A 21,700-nucleotide genomic window follows, 5' to 3' on the forward strand; every position below is an offset into this window, starting at 1 on the left:
AGCCGGGGAGTACAGACAACCGTAGAGTAACTGAGAAATAGTAACTAGTTACTAGTTACGTCACTAAAAAAGTAACTAAATTGCTTTACTTATTACATACATAGAAAGTAATGGGTTACTGTCGACATAAAAAAAAAGAAAAAAGTGAATTAAATTTGGACAATTTGTATTGAAATCTCATTAAAATAACCTAAAATTTGCAATTACACATTTCAGAACAGTAATAAAGCTCTTTATTAATAACGTGCAAAGAAAAAAAAAAACATTTTCTATTTTTCATTATCAAGGTTCATCATAGCCATTCTAGCGCCCCCATCACCCCGCCTTCCCCCTTGGGCCCCCCCGACATGGTGTTGGGGCGCGCCCCCCAATTTGGGAACCAATGCTATTGTCTGTCAAGCAAGAACCAACATATAGTGCTGTGGTTCCCAAACTTTTTTCTGCTGCACCCACTTAAAAGAACAAAAAGCTTTCAGTAAAGTAAAAAAAATAAAAAAAACTATATATATATATATATATATATATATATATATATATATATATATATATATATATATTTTAATTTGTCATTAAAATAACATTAAATTTGCAATTACAAAGAGCACATTTTCTAATTTTAATGCTCAAGGTTCATCAAGGCGTCACGCCCCCACCTTGAGTTTTTCTCTGAGTGTGTATGGATTTCCTGCTCCTACGCTACTTTTCTTATTTTTTTCAAGCCTCTAAATTACCCATAGTGCACTGCACATCCACACACATGCAAAAAACCACAGCCCAAGAAAAGCAAACAATCCATCAATGTAAGACTCGGTGGCTCTTTAAAACCACAAAAGCCACTCGTACTCAAAGCCCCACTGAGGTGGAACGGCTGCGAACGAAGATTATTACATTGTATTTAAAAAAGGCCCTCGTTTTCACTTTGAATCGGTCTGATTTTGTGATTAAAATCTCTTTGAGGAAGCAGAGTGCAGGCGGAGAACAAGGCTGCTGACCTCATCCCTCATCACACAGACATTTAAGGTGATATAAAACTCCCACTGAGCCTTTGGATGGATGAAAGACGACTGCAGTGTGTTTGTTCAGCCACGACGCCAAGTGTTTTTTGCACTTGCCCGATAACAACCTTACGACGAGAACAAAAACTATTTATAATCAGATACTTTGGTGCATGCCATTTATCATCTTTTGCTATTTAGCTTTTAACATGTCAGAATTCAGACTTAAATAATGAATGTGCTGATAAACGTTTGCTTCAGCAAAGCTAATAAAACTTTGATGTATGTTTTTTTTTTTTTTTTTTTTAATAATTATTGTTTTTGACAATGTAATAAAGTAAAAAGCTAGTTTGTTGCTGGGTTGTTCTTTGTTTTTTTTTTGTTTTTTTGTTGTTTGTTTTGTGCACCAACTACCAAGACAAATTCCTTGTACTGTCCTGAAAACTGTACATTGCCTCCTGTACATATTGCCTCCATATTCTCCCAACAACATACTGTATATCTCATGACACGGTAGAGCATTGCGTTGTTTGTGTTGGAAACACAGAAACACGGAGAAAATGACAACAATAACTCAGAACAGCCTCAGTGAGGAGCATCCACAAAGCTAATCCTACCGTTCACTGTAGAAAATATGAACAATTTTCTGACCTTACCTTTGCTGAAGGTCTGGTAGCTCAGGTGTTGGTCTCCCATTTTTTAAAAGCTGTCATTTTTCCTCAAAATAAAGTTTCTCTATCGTCTCTAGCGCTGTCATCCACACTGTAGTGTTATCCTGTAACTTCTAGCTAGAGAACGTAACAGTGGCCACGCTCTATCAATTCACTAATGCACTGTGAAGGTACGTACGGAATTTAGCATAGCACGGTTACGTCCAAAGGCAGCTCTCTCCTTGGGTAAATTGTTTTCATCTTGGAGAACTGACTGCGTATGAGCAAACATAAAAACAAGCTATGGAAACAGCAGAGTAGCCGTGTGCTTTTGGGAGGGGGTGTGGCCTCCTCCTGGCTCCTCCTCCTGCCTTACAGCTGAGTGAGACTGTGCAGCGTCTCTGCCGTACCAGGAAATAGCAATGTTTAGTCATTTAGGCTCTGAAAAGGACAAAATGCTGATACTTTCAAACTTATAGGGACTATAGGCTCAGAAATGGAAAAAATAAATCATTTATAATTATATTATAATTAAAACAAATAATCAAAATATCAATTCACCCTTGGGTAGGCACTGCCTACCTTGCCTACCCTGACTGCACGTCACTGGGCACAATTGATGTTAAAATTGTTCTTTTTCCCACCTAAAATCTGCGGCCCAATTGAGATCAAACTGGTCCATATTTGGCCCCCTGACCTAAAATGAGTTGGACGCCCCTGCTTTAGACCGATCATCAAGTGCATTCATGTAATCTGTTAAGTATAAATTTAAGAGTTGGAAAGAAGCGACAATCACCCCACTAATAGTGTGTTAGAATTCTTCTTTTTTAACCCAACTTGACACCCTTTCTCTCCCACCCCCCTCCCCCCCGCCCCAGCTGTTTCCACACACACAGAAGGTGAGGACAAGATCCAAGTTCTGCTGATGGTGGAGAGCGGCAGGTACGTCTTTTAAAAATACACGCGGATAAAAGGCGCGCTAATTGGCGAGAGCTTTTTGTGGTATAGCAACAGCATGCATTATGCAGCATTGTTAGCTTTGATGACGCCTTTTGTCTTTTTAAGTACGAACATGCTTCCACTACTGTAGCCATCGGAGGCAATTAAAGCCTTGCCCAGACTGCCTGGCTCACTTAGAGAGGGACGACGACATGGTTTTAGACTGGCTTTGTGGAGTAACGCCACTTTGTGCTCACTTTAATTGCTATTTTGCGTGTGTCTTTCTAAATCAATGCTTGTAGGATTCCAGCAGAGGTGTAAAGAGTACTGATATATACTATTCAAGTAGAAGTACTGTTATGTGATTGAAATTGGAATCAAGTACAAGTACAAGTAGGTCCTACATAAAATACTGAAGTACAAGTAAAAAGTAGCTCAATTAAAAGTACTCAAAGTAAAAGTTACTAGTTACGTTTGTTTTTGGTAATAAATCTTGCCACGGTTCCCTTGCATACAGTAAACAGAGACCAAATCTTGCACCGTTGGAACCTAAATTATCTGTATAAAATGAAAGGTTTGTCAAAACTTACAATTCTTTTTAAGATAAAATAACACCAGTTATTTCAATTCAAAATAAAAAAAAAATTCTCAGGCTGAAAATTTTGGTACGTTTAATCTGATTTGTCGGCATTTGATTGTTGTCTGGTGATTTTATTTTTTGTAGTTTCACAATGTCCGTTGATTATTTGAAAACCAAAAAATGATCATTTAATCAGTAACGGTTCGGTGGAGAAATATAATGAATTATTTGACTTTTTTTTAAAACGTACTTAAAAGTACAAGTAAAATGAGCGATTTAGAAATATATTCAAAAAAGTACTCGTACAAGTACTCATAAAAGCAACTCAATTACAGTATCGTGAGTACTTGTAATCTGTTACTTTCACCTCTGGATTCCAGCAGGTTTGCAAAAACATATATTGTTGACTGACTTTGCTACCATATAGTAATTTTAATAACTTAGATTATAAACTATTGGTGTGACTTGATTAAAATGTTGTATATCTAATTAACAGAGACTTTGTCATTAATGAGTTTTGATTAATCTAAATAAATCGCCTAACAATATTTGACACGAGAAGCAACGTTTTTCCAATATAAATGGATTTTGTAAATGAGCTTAAACAACAAAATTGTGTTTATTTTGTGCTAACATAGTGTGTAATATGTATAAAGAATGTTATGATTGCGTTGTTCATAAAGCACAAACTTAAATGTAAGTAAGTTACAGGTGTATGAATATACTTATGCGCTTTTTATATGTAGTTTTTTTTTTGTTTTTTTTTGTAAACTTTCTAAAAACAAATTTGCTTTTGTGTATCCAAATAAAAAAAAACAGCATTTAGTATAGAACATTACACAATCAAAGTGTTTTTGGGTTAAAATTTAAAAAAAAAGGACTCCTCCGCGGTTTCTCCTGTTTTTGGTGTTGTGGTCTGTGCATCAGTATTAAAGGTAAAGCGGGAACATCATGTAATGAGAATGGTTCCGTGCTGTTTGGAGTGCAAAAATTGTCAGGGTTGGGGTCGATTACATTTTATAATTACATTTATCCATGTTCAATTACAACTCAGTTATGATTACGGTGACCGGTATTGTTTCCAAATACAATTAAAATTATTATGTTTCTCATTAAAGTCAGTTACATTCTTAACTACTGAAGTTAAATTACAATTAATCGGCCTTTAATATACAGTATAATCCCATAAAACGTAACCTTCCTCTTGTGTTAGCTTTCTGTTAGCAGCTCTTAGGATAACGGGTCATGTGACCCATGTCTTAAATCAGCTGTAAAATACACTACAAAATATTATCCATCATCCAATCTGTTTTTTTTTTTTAACTCTTCTTTACCTTGTTAGCCGCCTTTATTCATGAAAATATTAGTATTAATATTTTTGATGTGGGCGTCTAAGCATTTTTTCTGTCCGTATATGCCTTGGTTTTCAATTATTTAATAAAATGTGATCCTCATGAGAACTGACAGGAAGTGGGAAAACTTTATAATTATTAACTAAATATGTGTAAGTGCCAGGTTTGTGTTTAATTAAAATGTAATTGACAGTTTTTATACAATTTCCCTGCCAATTACATTCAATTACGGTTACAACAGCAACATATGTGTATTTCTACTTAATATTAACTTTCTAATTACATCATAAATGTAATTATCAATTACATGATGATAATTATAATTGACCCCAGTTGACCAAAATATACTGTATATATATATATATATTTATTTTTTTTTAGTGCGTTATTGTTTTGTAATTCATTAATTGCAATTAAGGCGATAAAGTTCCAGCCTCTATTATAAACCCAAGGTGGAGTGTGTTGATTGTTGTTCTTTTTTTCGTTTGTTTTCTGAAATAGAACCGTGTACATCCATGGCTTTAATAAGACGGACTTCACACTGTGGCACTCTGCCATCGCTATGGCGGCCGGCACCGATGGAAAGGCGCTCTGCGACCAACAGCTGACGAGAAACGGCGTTCCCATTATAGTCGACAGCTGCATCGCCTTTGTCACCCAGTATGGTGAGTGACACATTTATCCATTGACGCAACGCTCATTAGAAAAGCTTCTTTATTCATAGTATTTGATCCAAACACAGTAGTGGAGCAGCGATTTTAATAGTGAGGGTGTTCTAAGTCTAGGACAACCGTCGACTCCTAATTTATTTTATTAAATTAATTCACCAAAACCATGATGAAGTTATTAGGTCAGTGATACTAAACATGTGGTTCTTTATAGCTTACATTTAATTATTATTCCTCCAGAAAACCTTTTAACCCCATTTTATCTTTATCTTTGGCCGTTTTGCAACTTCCTTTGTCCCAGTTTCTTCCAAAAATATTGACACTTTTTACTTTTTTCAGATTTTAGCAATAAATATCCATATGTGCACATTCTTATTGACACTACCCAATTTTTGTTGATTCTTTAACCATTTTTTGCCACTTTTCATCCAAATGAGCCACATTTTGCCCAATAAATAACACTTGTTTTCTTTTTCCTTACATTTTGCCTCTTTTTTCTGCACATTTTTGCCCTTTTTCACTATTGTTTTCCACATTTTGCTCATTTCAGCTACCTTTTACCATTACATACCATCTGTTTCTTTTTTCTGTCATTCTTGACTGCTTTTGGCCAATTTCAGTCACTTTCCACTCTTTTTTTGCCACATTTTTTTCCAGTTTTGAACCATTTTTTGCCACCTGTTGCTCATTTTTTCTTACTTTATTTACACTGTTAACTCTTTATTTACCTTCTCGTAACGGCGGCGTCGTCAAATGGCTGGCTGTGATTGGCTCGATCACCATTCAATCAACCTAACTGCACCATTACGTTTTCAACAATGAATCCCTCTGTAAAAAGTGTCTGTTTTCATGACAGTGTGGGTGTTGCATCCCTTGCATGGGTGAGACGCGCCTGGAAAAACGTGACATTTCTGCTTTTTGTGGTTTAGAAAAAGAGGCAAAATTTCAACACTTGTGGAAAGTTTTCCACCTGCTTTTCACCAAACTGTGAAAACACAAATCTTTATTAGGTGCTGTCTATTGCCTTTGATAATGAATGATAAAAGCCCCCATTGCGACTTAAGCAGCACCATTACCGAGGAATAACTCGTGCTAAAAATGTAAAATGCACAAAAATGATTGTATTCTCTGACGGTAATTTCACATTACACGCTATTTATATGCAATTTCCCTATTGTTACTTTGTTAAATTCCTGCGACTAAAAGGACCATTAAAGAGGGCTATACTCTCTTATTTTTGCCTGAAAACGATCATATCTGCACTATGTTTTTATCTGTCCCAGGTTTATGCCAGGAGGGGGTCTACCAGAATCCAGGGGACTCGAATCGAGTGTCTCTCCTCCTGGAGGAGTTCACCCGTGATGCTCGTAATGTGAAGCTGAGGGAGAAAGAACACCAGGTGGAAGATGTAACAGACACGCTGAAAAGCTTCCTGTCTCAGGCGGAGGATGCTCTGCTGACCAAGGAGCTCTATCCTTACTGGGTGTCAGCTTTGGGTACGTGGAATATGTAGTCTGTGAATGGGAATAGGAAGCAAAGCGTCCAATAAAAGCAAATAACTGGAAATGTTCTGTAAATTGTACAGTTTTAGAGTTTGTTTACAATCAATCAGATTGAGTCAGTTTACCTCATTCTGACCATTAAGGCGTAAAAGGTAGTATGCTCGGACTAATTTAAAAAACTATGTGTATTTCCCTTCGTGGGGTGGTTTTGTGGAACGATCTCGATCAGTTGTTCCCAAACAGGGGTACGTGTACCCCTTGGGGCACAGGAGCACATTGCAGAGGGTACTCGTAAGTGTTAAACAAATAATTTAAAAATAATCACGAAATGTTCCTTGTTCTTTTCAGGCTATATTTTGTTTTTTTTTTGTTTTTTGTGAACAAATTCACCACAACTAACAGTAGTATTGCTCAATAAAAATCTATATTTTCTTATAATTTATTTAAACAGGATTATTTTATGATGTAGAGGCCATTTTATCACACAATAGGAGACAATAACAAGCTATTTTTTCCTAGTGTTGAAGTAATCATGTAAAAATCATTAAATGATATTCATTGTTATAAAATTTGTAGATTAATCCTTATATGGAGCCAATGTTCAAGACACATTTAGGGGTTTAGAAAATGTAAAAGCATATGAATCAATGGAGAGGGTGCTGATGGAGAGGGAGTCGCACACATGATTTGACAAAAATGCAAAAGGGGTACATGGGTTGAAAACCACTGAGCTAGATGAAACAATTAAACTAAGTATGTTCTAGTTAACTAAGTTTTAAAAAATGTGCAAAAGATATACTGTATCTTTGAAAAGTACAGAAATGAATAATGAGATTGTAAATCTCACAGATGTTGATGGCGCCTGTTCGTTTTGTTTGGAGTATTTAATTGCATTGTCAATTTAGTTGATTTTATTGGATTTTGCAGTTGTTACTGGTGAAGAATGGAGGGGAGGACTTGACAAGCACAGGCTTCTTCCTATTCCTTGTCGAACCGATCAAATGTATTATATTGAAATTGACTTGTTTTTTTGTTTCGTAGCGATTACTGTTGAGATTTGTTTATTCGTTTTTATACATTTTTTTATTCGTTCGTTCGAAATAAATAAAAAAATAAAAAAATTAAAATGCAAAAAGAGATGCACCACTTGATTCTGTAGTTGTCTGTAAGTGCTCTACAGTAGGGCTGTTCAATGCTGTGAATCTAACGATACGATACATCCCGATACTAAATAGTACGCTATTGCCTTGCCTTATTTTAATCTGAAATAAAATTGATTAAAAGTGACCAAAGATGGTGGAAATGGGATTTTAAAAACCACAGAATTTGGTTAAAAGTTGCAAATTAGAGTGGCCAAAAACTGACAGAAAAAGTGGTGAAAAAGGGTTCAAAGTGTCATTGTGGCTTAAAAGTTGGGGGAGGGGGTTGAGGTGATGTAATTTAAAACGTAGGAACAATTACTTTAAACTGGTAAATAATGGGCATGACAATGGGCAGTAAACCCAGAGAGGATATAAACCCACAGAAAAACAGACAGGGAAACACCAACACTGACAGAAAACCAGTGTACCAGGGGCTTGAGATCCCATTTCCACCATCTATATTTCAGCCTCAGAGAAGAAACAACAGCCTGCTGTAATTCTGATTTTTATTTTTACATTTCTGTCTTGTTAATTTACATTCTTTTATTTGTGTTCTGGTGTTTTTATTTAACCCAGATGAAAAGGATGTCACTCAGCGGGTAAAGAAGTACATCACCTACATAGAGAGTTTACCAAAGACCAATCAGTCCACGCTTCATGCGCTGCTGCAACATCTCTACAGGTATGCTAGCAAACTTTATATTCAGATTTTATCTGATTTCATATATATATACTAATGATTTTTAAAACGCAAAAGCTTTTGCAGTAGTAGGTTATTGGTTTTTTTATTCTTAATTTTTCTAAATTCTGTTTCAGCTTTTTTCTATTTTCGTTTTAATTGCTTTCCCTAATGTGACGTAATCAGTGACATTAGACATCCAAAAATCACACATGCTAAAAATGCTTGATAGGGATTAATTAAATTAATCCCCTTCTTTTAATCTCAAATATTACAAACACATTTTACCTTTGGGGTCAATATGACCCTAGGGATATTCGCCTCCAGAAAACAATTTTCAGAAAATCGTTGACCAATTTTTTGTGTCAGACATTTTGTTTATTTGTTGAATACATAAATAAATAACCCATTGATAATGAAACCTTGACCTGTTCGTTAGCGCCACCATCAGGCTAAACTTTTAAATGAGAATTAATTTATCTTGAATAGTTTTCATTCAAATCATCTCAAATTTACTGACAACATTAAATCTTTAAACATCTAATTCTAATTATATGCTGAAATCTGGCAAAGTTTGTTGAGTGTAAGATTTTGTTTTATTTATGACAATAACCACCTGTTGAATGGGAAAAATATGTTATTTTAAGGTTTTTCAGGAAATTTTCATTCGACATTTTTCGACTGTCAGTTGCAGTTACAGTTCTGCTGATCGCCTTTGATTGTTCCTTTGAAGTTTCACTTGACTTCCATGTAATAGTTCCAGTGAGATTCATTTTGTCTTCTTTTTGAGTAATATGTTAAGTTGAGGTTTCGTTTATTCAGACAAAGTTTTTCAGGAAATCTTTATCTCCCAACTTGTTTCGACTGTCAACTGCCAGTCTTTGTCAGAGGAGTTCTGCTCATAGCCTTTGATGTTTCCTTTGAAGTTTCACTTGACTTTCTTGCAGGGGAAAAAAATGGTAAAAAAGGTGGGATATTCTCCCAGAAAATTGTGCACTATCAGGTTCAGGTAAATCCTTGATTTCTGTGTTTATGGAAAATCAGAGGCCCTACATTTGAAAACGGTTTTGAGTATTTGATAAAAATGTTGGATGGTATAGGCGGGACGTTGTATTATGGTGTGTGTTGTTTGTGTTAAGCATGGAGCATTAATATTAAAGAGGAGAGAACAGAGCTGTTATTTCTACGTATCTTCTCCACATAATTCCTTTTGTTAGTTTCGGAGCTGGTTTTATTTATGGATCCTGTGCATGAGGGTTTTTCACCTTGAATCGCCTTCAGGGTGCTATTTGTCACCTAATGATTAGCCCAACAGGCTTTTAAGTCTCCTAATGAGCTTCTTTGGTCCCTGATGGGCTTTAAATGCTGTTTTAAAATCATAATTAATCTGGTATTCTACAGCCTCCTTTCACTTTCAGAGCACTGTGTAGTATAGAGATAATAAGGTGTCCTTCAGAAAGTGTAGCACAACTAGAATGTTCCGTATAAAAGAAACCGTGCTCTTGTGAATAATTTATATAATTTTATTGTAGTTTTAAGGATGTTTGAATACTTAAAGAAATGAAATAATGTGTAGTTTTTGTTTATTTGCTCTCAGTATGTTTTGTTTACTTGGTAATGCCAAAGAAGTGTATTATTTTTCACATAATATTATTTTTCATATTTAATCATTTGGACATTCTTCAGAAAACATAATTTTTTTCCCTGACCTTTTGAAGACCGTTTTTTAAATCACAAGGGAATATTCAGTTAAAAAATGTCATGAACAGTTTACAAAGTAATTAATGGTGTTTATTAATAATGGCACGCTTTATTCTGAAAATCAGAAAGACACAACAATCCCTTTCCTTGTTTTTACGTTTTAATTTATAGTATATTTAACTGATTTCTTCAAATGAAAACAAAGAAATATTCTTTAAAAAACATCCTTTTTACCCTTAACTTTTTAAAAGATTGTTTTTGTAAAAAAAAAAATCACAAATGACATAAATAAATGTTATTTGATGAACTTTTTATCACATTTTTGAGTTAAATATCTGATTAATCCCGTTCACTGTTCTGATAATTAAAAAACAGTTCATTAATAAGGACACACTTTATTTTGAAAATCTGAAAATATCTCTTTACTTGTTTTTTAAAAATATATTCTATACATTTCTTCAAATATGATAAGAAAAATAATAATAATACAAACAACAACAAACAGACACAACAGTTTAATGTGTCACTACTAAGTTTAATAAGTTATAATAAAATACAATATAATATATAATAACAATATAACATATATAATAGGTATAGTAAGTATAAGTATAATAAATATTGTAGCTATAAGTATGATAAGTTTAGTAAGTTTAAGTATAGTGAGTGTAATAAGTTTAATAAGTATAGTCAGTATAAGTATAATACATTTAGTAAGTGCAAGTATAATAAGTAAAATAATATATAATAGGTACATTTTTCATTTTAAGTAAATCTACAGCCTGTTTATCAACTGTAAAAAGAAACAACAGGTGTGTGTTTTCTTTAATGTGAAAGTCCACACTAGGGGTGTGCTAAAATACCGATTCAACAATATATCGCGATATATTGATTTTTTTTAAAAAAATGTATCGTTTTTACACAAGTTAAGTATTAAGCACAAATTGAATATTATTAGTTTTTCAAAGAACAAATTGATATTAGTATTAGTACTGAAGTGTATGTGCAGGTTAAGGTGCTAAGTATGAGTTAAAATGTGTGCCCAGGTTTGTTTATATTATAAAACACTGACTGAAATGTTTATTTTTCACATGCAGCAACATTTTCCAGTTTTCACAAAACAAGTTAATTCTGCTTGTTAACTCATTCAGTGCCAGCCATTTTCAGATTTTCTACCCCCCTGAGTGCCAGACGTTTTTGAGCATTTTGACTGATTTTAAAGATACACAGAATATTTTTTACTATGACTATCTGAAATCTGACACCAGAAAAATTGAAGCCTTGACTTTCATCAAAAACAAAACATTTGTTTCTGGCTCGTTTCGTTCTTTTGTAATCAGCCGTTGAATAGAGCAAGTTTTACGCAAATCTTACCTCCCACGTCACCTATTATTTTGCTATCTGGCTCACAGGCTAAGGGTATTTTGTACCCCACCTCCACACCCCTCCTCCTCCCCCTTCCTCCCGACACGCAGGGATGACCCGTTTGGCCCGGTTAGTTGATGGTTTCATCTCACGATCACAACATTATCACAACATCATCCACTCAGGTCCACACATGTTCTGTGTTAGTATGTGGAACTGTGAGCTGCTGGATACTTCACAATATCACTCTGTAGCACCATAATCTCACTTTTTCCTGCTTCTTCCTGCTTTGCTGGGTAGCATCAGCGGCTAATCTCTCATCTAAAGGTGCACTGCTGCCATCTTCAGGGCAATGTTGGTCACTACAACACCCCACACCTTAGATATTGATGAGGGACCTCCGCCAGGGTGTTTTCTAGTAATCCCCGTGAAAAAATGCAAATGACGAGTTATCTTGTCAATGGCACTGAGCGTTTGGATTTGAAATGACGAGTTATCTCGTCAATGGCACTGAGTGAGTAAAGCAACACTGATATATGTCCATGTTTACAGAGAAGATGATAATACTAATTTATTCAGTGACACAGATATCGTGGATGAAATGTGCCGTGATATATCAATTATCGCAGAATCGCTGTATCGTGATAACATTATTATCGTGGGCAACAATATTGTGACGTATCGTAGGTACCTGGCGATATCCAGTCCTAGTACACACACTAAATATTTTATACAGACAACTGTACTGGGAAAACTACGATATCCACAGTCCATAGTTGTGATTGAGACAGACCGGCTGGTGTCCTGGTGCAGCCAGAACAACCTGGAGCTCAATGCTTTAAAGACAGTGGAGATGATAGCAGACTTCAGGAAGAACCCAGCCCCCCTCACCCCCCTCACCCTGGGAGACTCTACAGTGAGCTCTGTAGAGTACTTCTGCTTCCTGGGGACCATCATCACTCAGGACCTCAAGTGGGAGCTGAACATCAGCTCCCTTATCAAAAAAGCTCAGCAGAGGATGTACTTTTTGCGGCAGCTGAAGAAGTTCAGTCTGCCAACAAAGATGATGGTGAACTTCTACAGCTCCATCATCCAGTCCATCCTCTGCTCCTCCATCACCATCTGGTACGCTGCAGCTACGGCCAAGGACAAGGCCAGACTGCAGCGTATCATCCACTCTGCAGAGAAGGTCATCGGCTGCAATCTGCCCTCCCTCCAGGACCTGTACGCCTCCAGGATTTTGAGGCGTGCAGGAAAGATTGTGGCCGACCCCTCCCACCCCGGTCATAAACTGTTTCAATCTCTCCCTTCTGGTAGGAGGTTTCGGTCCATCAGGACCAGAACCTCCAGACACAAAAACAGCTTCTTTCCCTCTGCCACCATCCACATGAACACACCCCAAGTCACCCACTGAACCCCCCCCCCCCCCCCCCACCCGATCACCACCTCCACCAGCTTGATACCTGCTGCACTGTATATATATATTTATATTTATATTTATCCTATTTATCCTTTATTCTCTATCTATCCTTTATTTATCCCTCATCCTTTATATTTATCATTATTATTATTATTATTGTTGCTGGGTTGTGCTTTGTTGTTCTGTTTTTATTTCTTTTATTTCTTTTTGTTGCTTGTTTTGTGCACCAACCACCAAGTCAAATTCCTTGTACTGTCCTCAAAACTGTACATGGCAAATAAAACATTTCTGATTCTGATTCTGATTCTGATTCTGATTCTGATTGGGCGGTTAAAGTGTAACGGATGTTTAGATGCAGCCTGGTGTTAAATACATCCTCTCAGTGAGTCTGTGTGCATGTGTGTGTGCTGTGAACAGGGTGCGAGTGATAGAAAGTAGAAGTGATCAACAGGTGTGGTGCGTCCACGATAAAGGCCTTTTTTCTCTGTGATTCAGGATCCAGCAGTGCTCACACTTTAACCACATGCCCACTGAAAAGCTGGCGTCCGCGTTCTCCTCCTGCCTGTTCCAGACACGTGGAGAAACCCCACAGGAAACACACGTGGTCCAGGACCTGATCGACAACTACATCACAATCTTCAGTGTAAGTAAAGAAGTGTCTTTGTCCTTAGTTTATTTATATATATATATATAAAATTGTGCTTTTGGTGCTTTAAACTCAGAGTATTGCTGGATTTTATCTTTACAAACTGCACACACATCTCAAGAAAAATGTGTTTATATGATGAGGTAATCACATTTTTCATAAGAAACTGTGAAAATGTTCTGTATAAACAAAATACTATATACTCAATAAAAACTAAAATGTTAGAGTAAAAACTGACATTAGCCACACATTATATAATAATTATGTTTAATCATGATACCCCGGCCTTCGATTTTAAGGTAGGGTAGGCTGGTGCGTGCGAGGGATTGATTTTTTTGTTCCTTTTTCAGAGCACATGAGATCTTAATTTCTGTCAGGACATAAAGACAGATTCAACCAAAAACTTAAAAAGTGTATCTGGAGAAAATTACCTACCCTAGCTTTAAACATCAAGCACATACTGTACATACCAAACATCACTGTACAGCCAGCAAATTGTATTCAATTTGCATTAAATTCCTTTCCAAGCTAAATGTAGGTGACAACATATTTGCATCTTTATGTAAAAAAATTATATATATATATAATTATATTATATTTCTGTGCTTATGACTTTAAGGTGCGTTGTGAAGCACTTTGTGGCTTTTTTGTCTGTGAAAGGTGCAATACAAATACATGTTTCTTACTTACTTACTTACCCCCTACAGAGGGAAATATCACACTGAAATCGTGCAGTATTGTGTAGCACGAGAGTGGACGTTTCCATTTGTTTGCTACACTTGCGAGATATTCAGCCCTGGGGCTAAATATTTAGCAAGTGTTTCCCCCCTAAAATTACAGGGGATAAAATATCATGGAAATGATTTCTCTTATCAAGCAAAATCGTAGGACATTGTCTACTTGTTACTTATTATTTAGCTTATTTTCTCATCTTTTTCTCATCTTTTCATTTGCCACCCGCACATGAAGGTTGCGGCGTTTACAGTTCACCGTCGAAACGTGTCAGGGGATAAAATGTCTTGAAAAACCTTGTCTGAATAAACAAAACCTAAACATATAAAATAAATAACTAATCAAATTGAAACGTCAACGCTGCTTGGTGTAAAATATAAGTTTAATGACCCCCTGGGGCTCAGAGGTAATTTCCTATGTCTCGAGTTAACTTTTCCTCTTCTATATTGTATATTGTGCGTATGAAAAATAGGCTGCAGACATAACTTTATCTACTATTTCATGCTGCAGCCATGAGAGGAGCCAGAATGCCAACAAACAGCCTTTACTTAAAAATGAACCAAAAGTGATGAATGTAACTCTTTGAAAAGTTCCCCCGGCGTCTGGAGCACATGGCACTAAATAACTGCTAATTAACGGCGGAACGCGTGCATCTATCTTTTTAGGAACGTCGCCATTTGCATGACGAATAACCAGCAGCCACAAACAGTCGCGAGCCCAAAAGCAGCGAATACAGTCACTGTGACATAAAACAAGACGTCTCGCTCATTAGGTGGCAGTTGTGTGGCTGGATGTGGAAGACAGGGTCCATTATCAGGTCTCAACACACACACGACGGAGGTGTTGATGTGGAGTTTCTTCCCTCTCTTGGCTCTCTCCGCCATTCCTATAACTTTCGCAAATTAGATTATTCTCTCCAAATGACAATAATGTTTTAAATAAGTCATTTCTGACACAGCTTCGGGAAGAAAACAACACTTTTAAATGTATCGGAAATTGCTTGATTACTCTTTCGAGCAAGTTGTGAAACTTTAAAGTGATACTCAACCTGGCATTATCAAAGCCCCATTTCTCCATAATCTGTTAGGAATAACGTCGTAATGTTATGGATGACACGTAACTAACCACTAAAAGCATCTGATTTGAACTATTTCACCATAGTCTTTCTATTGGCATGGAATAAGAGAAGTCACAACATAAATATAATGTAATATGCAAATGCTGATTGGATCCGTTTGCCCGTGCGTACTCAGAAACCGTTCAAGATACGATAACCAAATTTGGTCTGTGGCTTCAGGGTATCAGTACATTGATGGGGTTTGAAAATGAGAAGCGCGCAATTATTTTCCCCAGAGTTATTACCCTTGTTCCTTTTTTTGGACTCTGTTCAAGGTATCCTCAAAGGGGACAGCTTTTCTTAGAAACCGTTTAAGATAGGATAACCAAATTCGGCGTATGGCTTCAGGGTATCAATACCTTGACGGAGTTCGAAAATGAGAAGCACGCAATTATTTTTTTCCCGAGTTATTGCCCTTTTTTCTTCAAAGGGGGACAGCTTTTCTCAGAAACAGTTTATGATTGTTAGTAATTTTATATTTTGATGTGATAATATTTTATTAGGTATAGATCTAAGTTCTTAGATTTAGGACATTTAAGAAAAGGTTGTGAGTTATGATGTTGATGACTGTCTTCTTGTTCTATGTACATTAGGATGACTCGAGGTTTTCTTGAATCTACCTTGTAATGACAAAAGACAATATATTAGATAAATAACTTGTTAGTGTCCATAAGGTTTAAAAAGCATAAAAATTGACGTACACGAAAAGCAGAACAACATATTGTTAATTAATCCAGAAATGAAACTTATTTTACCCTTAACTTCCTACATTCTAAGTTTCAAACCCCTCTTTGAACCTCCATGGAGGTTTTATCATCCAGGATGGTCTTCCTACTAAACATTTTTCCATTTAAATGATATATATATATATATATATATATATGTATTTGGTCTCTTTCAATCTATTTTGGAGTTTTGTCTTTCTCTTCTTTCTGCTGAGCATCTCGTCAAAACAAAGCGTCATCTTTAATGATTCCATCACATGTTTTTAACGTCTGTAATGACATGATACTGGCTTCAAATAGAAATTGGTTCTCCAATAGAGCAAATATTGGCAGATTTATTGTCTTATAAATGAACATGCATCCATGGAAAACCTGGACATTTTTGTGAGGTTTTAAAATTCGGATGGACGTGAAAAGACGTATGGTCACACTCACAAAACTAAATAAATGTGAAAAATAACAACAACAAAAAAAAGGAAAAATGAAAATTAGATACAAATACATAAATATACAAAAGTAAAAAAAAATAAAATAAAATATTGTTATAAAATTGATGAGTAAAAGTGGAAATAAAAAAGAAAATACACATTTATATTTTGTTGCGACCCAAATCTGCCAAAAAATAAATTAATAAAAGAATAAAAGTGAAAAAATATATATATATGTTTATTTGTATAAAATAAATGATTAAAGTAAAAAAGTGAGTAAGTAAAATAATTAAAAAAATAAAATAAAATAAAAAAATAATTATTTTTTGGTTAATATTTTTCAAATTTTGCATTTTCTTGTACATGCATTTAATTATGTATTTATATTTTAACTTTTGTATTTTTCCCCACTTATATTTATTTGTATTTAAATTTCAAATGTCCTTTTTTTTTCACTTTCAACTTATTTATTCACTTAATTTTAAGTTTTGGCAGGTTTGGTCCTCCATAGTATCAGTGCCTACAAAAGAAATAACCTTGAAAAACACAGAAATAAAAGAAAAATTATTCAAATGACTCCAAAGACATTTTGTACAACATAAATTTCGTGTAGCGCTTTTTTGGACACTAAAAGTCGCTTTACAGAATTATGCGATTATTCTTTCACTCCAAACCTCTTGGTGGTAAGCTACTATTGTAGCCACAGCCGCCCTGGTGCAGACTGACGGACCTACAGTTCATTCTTGGCTATTTCTTGTGCAATCGTGAGTTTGTTTCTGGTCTTTTCAGGTCAACAAAGACCAAGTCCAACAAATGGAGAGAGAGACGGGCTTCATCACTCGCTGGAACGAAAAGAAGGACACAACGGTGAGTTTCCATACAGCGCCTCAGTAGCTACAGACGGACTGAATGCTCCACCTCTTCCAAACTTCACTGGTTTTTCCTTCTGAACAGATTACGTTTTTGGTAATATCTTTTCAAAATCCTTAAAGAGATTACAACTCCGTGTTTTTCAGCTAAAAGAGAGAGAATCCTTTTTGTTACTAAACCCAACAGCCACGATCTGCTGTTTATTGTCATATGGGGAATTGGTCCTGATCAGCTTCTGTAGATTTGACTTCATTAGCAAACCTTTGACTTTTATCACGAGATTGTATTTTGTGTTCATTTTTGAAAATTTCGACTTTAATCTCGTCTTTTCGACTTTATTCTTGACATTTTGACTTTATCTTGATTTGCCTGAAATTATTTTCTCATTCTGTAGATTTGACTTTTATAGCAAACTTCTGAAATTTATTGCAATAATTTATTTTAGGTGTATTCTCAAAATTTCTACTTTTATCTCGACATTTCGACTTTATTCTTGATTTATCCAAAATTATTTTTTCCATCGAAATTGGCCCTAATCCACTTTTAAAGTTTTGGACTTTATTTTGAAAAATTATAACTTTTCACTTGACTCTCCTACCCACTTCCTGGTCCATAGAAACTAGGTTGTCCGCGGCATCGGAAAGTCTGCCCACAACTGTTTTAAATAACCATTAAATATATAAAATATGTATTGTCAAGTCTTTGCTGGGTCTTTGGTTTGCACTTAAATTCAAGAATAATGTGAGTTTCTGGTTTTTTGGTTGAAAGTTCAGATGAAAGGGGACGTCTGGATGACGTAGAAGGTGAGTAAATCACTTTTATAATGAGGTGTATACACGTCCACACCTATTATATAGATAGTAGCACTTTAAATATATTCATTTACAGGCTTCAAATATACAATTTTACTCCTTCTCACCATTAATACTCCAAAAATGATTGTTTCATGGAAATATTTTAAGCGTCGTAGGGTTTTTTATTTCATTAGTCAAGCATGAGGAGGAAGAGGGAGTTACTGAGCACTTTGCATATCTGCGTTTGACATTTTGACAAAAGCCTACATTTGCTGCGTTTGGTTTGAATGACTGTAATTTCAGTGTCATTTAAGGGCCAAGACAGTCAGAGGTGTTCCCTCCCTCTCAGCTCGAGACACTAATGGACCTCCGTTCACCTTCACATTAAAATGACAAGGAAAATGTAATTTCCTAGATAGTCGACGGAACACAGACCCTTCAGAAAGAGTCAGATTAACAGTTTTATAAGCCTCACCTATGACCTTTCATATCTCTGGGAAAAAAAAAAAAAAAAAAAAATGACCCGAATCATTTTCAACATTGTCACTCAGATCTTCTTCACACCTGAAGAATCCCATTCTCTAATTTGATGTGGAGAGGATTACAGCTCAGACACTCGCAGGGAAGGAGTGCAGTGGATTTGCACTATTGAGAGAGAGAGAGAGAGAGAGAGAGAGTACAGAAACATTTAAACTGAATGTCAGAAGGAAGCTCAAAATCCTTTCTTTATGCATTTGGCAAAAGTTTAAATCAAATCGTCTTCCGTGTGGATCTGCAAATTGAAAGAGGAAAAACCACACAACTGTGGTGTTTTAGGCGAGTTTTTACGTGTTGAAAATCAAAGTTAAAAAAATTGCGAGAAAAAAAAGAAAAGAAAATGAAAGTCAAAAACCAAAGCATAAAATGTATGCTCATAAAAGATGCTGAAATATTGGCCGCTAGGCACCAGTCGCTAGCGAATAGTTTAGGGGCCAAGTTTGTATGTAGTATTTAGTGTGTTCACATTAGATAGTATGAAAAGATACCCAGATGTATACTATATTGCAACATTTTTGGGAGGCACACGAAGCGCCCCATGATGCATTGCGAGCGGAACGTACTTCAAGCTAAAAATCAAACATCCCCCTTTCAAAACAAAAGCATCTCTTCTTGTCTTCCTGTAGTTTCTAACGTTTTTGTAAATAGGGCTCTTGTTTTGAAGTTAACCAAAAGTTTTGTCAGTAGCACAATGCCAGGTCTCCGAATATCTCTGAAATGTACGACACAAAAGATGTATACGCCAGGTTTCTGGATCAAATGAGCACATGTTGATATTCTACAAATGTTTTTAGAACTTTCAAAGGTGGAGAATCAACAGAGATGTTTAGCCTCAGTGTGATTCAGGTTTTTGTCGTTGTAGGACCGAAATGCATCTTGGGAAACTTGGAAGCATACTTGAGCGGGAACGCTCATTATCCTAATTATACTAATAGTATATAGTAGACAGTATATGCTCAGAGTTTGTAGTGTAGAGTACGCATTGTGCCATTTCGAACACTGCCACAGTTATATGCAAAGACCATTTTACGGCAGACTTGTTCTGTGATGACGTGCACATTCAAATGTGACGTGCATCGTTTCAGGAGCAGAACCAACCATATTCATGCACGGACGTTAAAACGAACAGTCTTAGAGGTCTCATGTCATGCTATATTTCACCCTTCGCCATTTGTTCTAAGAACCCCAAAAACATAGTATTTGATATTTTCTCAAACTCGCCTGTTTTCCAGAGTTTCAGCCTCTGAAAAGTCACTTTCTGAGCAACTCTACACAAACAGGCTGATTCATGAGTGGGCGTGTCTATAGACGGGGGGCCAGAGGACGGCCCCGCCCTCCTCCCACCCACTCCGTAGCCAAGCTCATGCTGCTTTATAAACATGAGACAGAGCGTGGGGGGCGGGGCGTTTGCCACTACATACATAGACTGTAGAAAATACATACATAGCACTGCACGAAGGACGCTGAAATACTCACCTTCTTGGGCGTGTCTGTTTACATGTCAATCATGGCAGAGAGCTTCCTGGAGGCGTGGCTTCTCCAGCTCAGTGCCGCGTCAAATTCGTCATCAAAGTGGGAACGCGTCATCAAATTGGAGCGAGGTGTTTGTGCTCACCCTGCAGTAAGAAAGGAGCAAATCACCCTCTAACTAACGATTGAGGGAATCAATGAAAAAATCACTTTGGAACATGTGTATGAAGCCCTAATAACACTTTATCATATTTAATGTACAGAAAAGTTGATTGAGCTTAACATGGGTCATTTAAAGATTTAAAATCCTAACATGTGAGTGATAAATGGGCTTCTAGAGTTCTGCATTCTTCATCATTCTTACTCTTCAAAACAATGTTTTGCTTAGTCCACATTTTTGTAAATAAAATATAAATATCAATGTCTTAAGTGTTATATGGATTTTATTTTTTTTCTTACAATTTACCATATGAATCTACCATATTTCAGGATTATATGTTGCACTTATAGGTTGGTTTTGGAGAAACAAACTGTATTCTTGGCTTTTGCCACGTTTCCAGCTATTATAAGAAGTTATTATCAGCTATATATTAACCTCCTCTAGCTGCAACAGAGGCTCATATTAGTTGATAGAGGGCGAACGATGGAATCCCTGCAGTATAAGTCACCTCCTCAATTACATAAACATAATAAATAGCGACTTATACTCTAGAAAAGACGGTACGTAGGCTGGATTTGGCAAGCAGGCCTAGAACTGTAAGAGGTGACGAGTTGTTGCAGTTTGTGCAGACATTTTATAAAACATCTATTATCTTTAAAGGTGTAAACTAGACAGTACAAACAATAATTTGACCCATGATGTTTTTGTAATCAAAATGGTGCAAACCATTTCCTTCTCCTCTGGGTTTTCTTTCCCGACTTGGTTTTCCTCTGTTTAACAGATTTTCACATGATTTTTTTTTTTTTTTTTTGGTGCCATTTTTAAACTGATGTTCGAAGTTAACGCCTGAGGGTAGGATTTCACCTCAGGTGGAGGTAAAACACTTTTTACGTGCCTCTGCTTCACAGAGACAGTCTTCATTTAGCCGGGTTAGCATCCAATTAGCAGCCCCGGCTCCTATAAAGACCTTTGGTTTTCACACGTCCTGAAATAATGCGTGTAACATTTCTCCAGTTGCGGTTTGTATAACACTGTAGCAGAAATGGGAGACTACATCTAAAAGCTAAAATTTTAGATTTTTGGATTTTAAATTTAGTCAAAATTGCAATGGTTTTAGTGAAGTTTTAGTAAATTTTATGCTCAATAGTTTTATAGTTTTGTTTTAGTCGACAAAGAATATATGCTTTTTAGTAAATTGTATATGTCTATCTGAAAGTTATGCAAAAGT

General features: G+C 35.9%; 1 protein-coding gene across 1 annotated transcript in view; it reads left to right on the forward strand.

Annotated features, from left to right (window-relative positions):
• Positions 1 to 21,700, forward strand: part of arap2 (ArfGAP with RhoGAP domain, ankyrin repeat and PH domain 2) — a 168,139-nt gene that overhangs the window by 120,048 nt on the left and 26,391 nt on the right. The window contains exons 19-24 of the mRNA XM_028475240.1: positions 2,524 to 2,587; positions 5,018 to 5,181; positions 6,468 to 6,680; positions 8,405 to 8,510; positions 13,489 to 13,636; positions 17,431 to 17,508. Of these exons, the coding sequence (XP_028331041.1) occupies positions 2,524 to 2,587; positions 5,018 to 5,181; positions 6,468 to 6,680; positions 8,405 to 8,510; positions 13,489 to 13,636; positions 17,431 to 17,508 (773 nt within the window). The remainder of the gene's footprint in view (positions 1 to 2,523; positions 2,588 to 5,017; positions 5,182 to 6,467; positions 6,681 to 8,404; positions 8,511 to 13,488; positions 13,637 to 17,430; positions 17,509 to 21,700) is intronic.

Source organism: Gouania willdenowi, chromosome 18 (genome assembly GCF_900634775.1).
Source record: "Gouania willdenowi chromosome 18, fGouWil2.1, whole genome shotgun sequence".
In the NCBI taxonomy this organism is placed as follows: Eukaryota; Metazoa; Chordata; class Actinopteri; order Blenniiformes; family Gobiesocidae; genus Gouania; species Gouania willdenowi.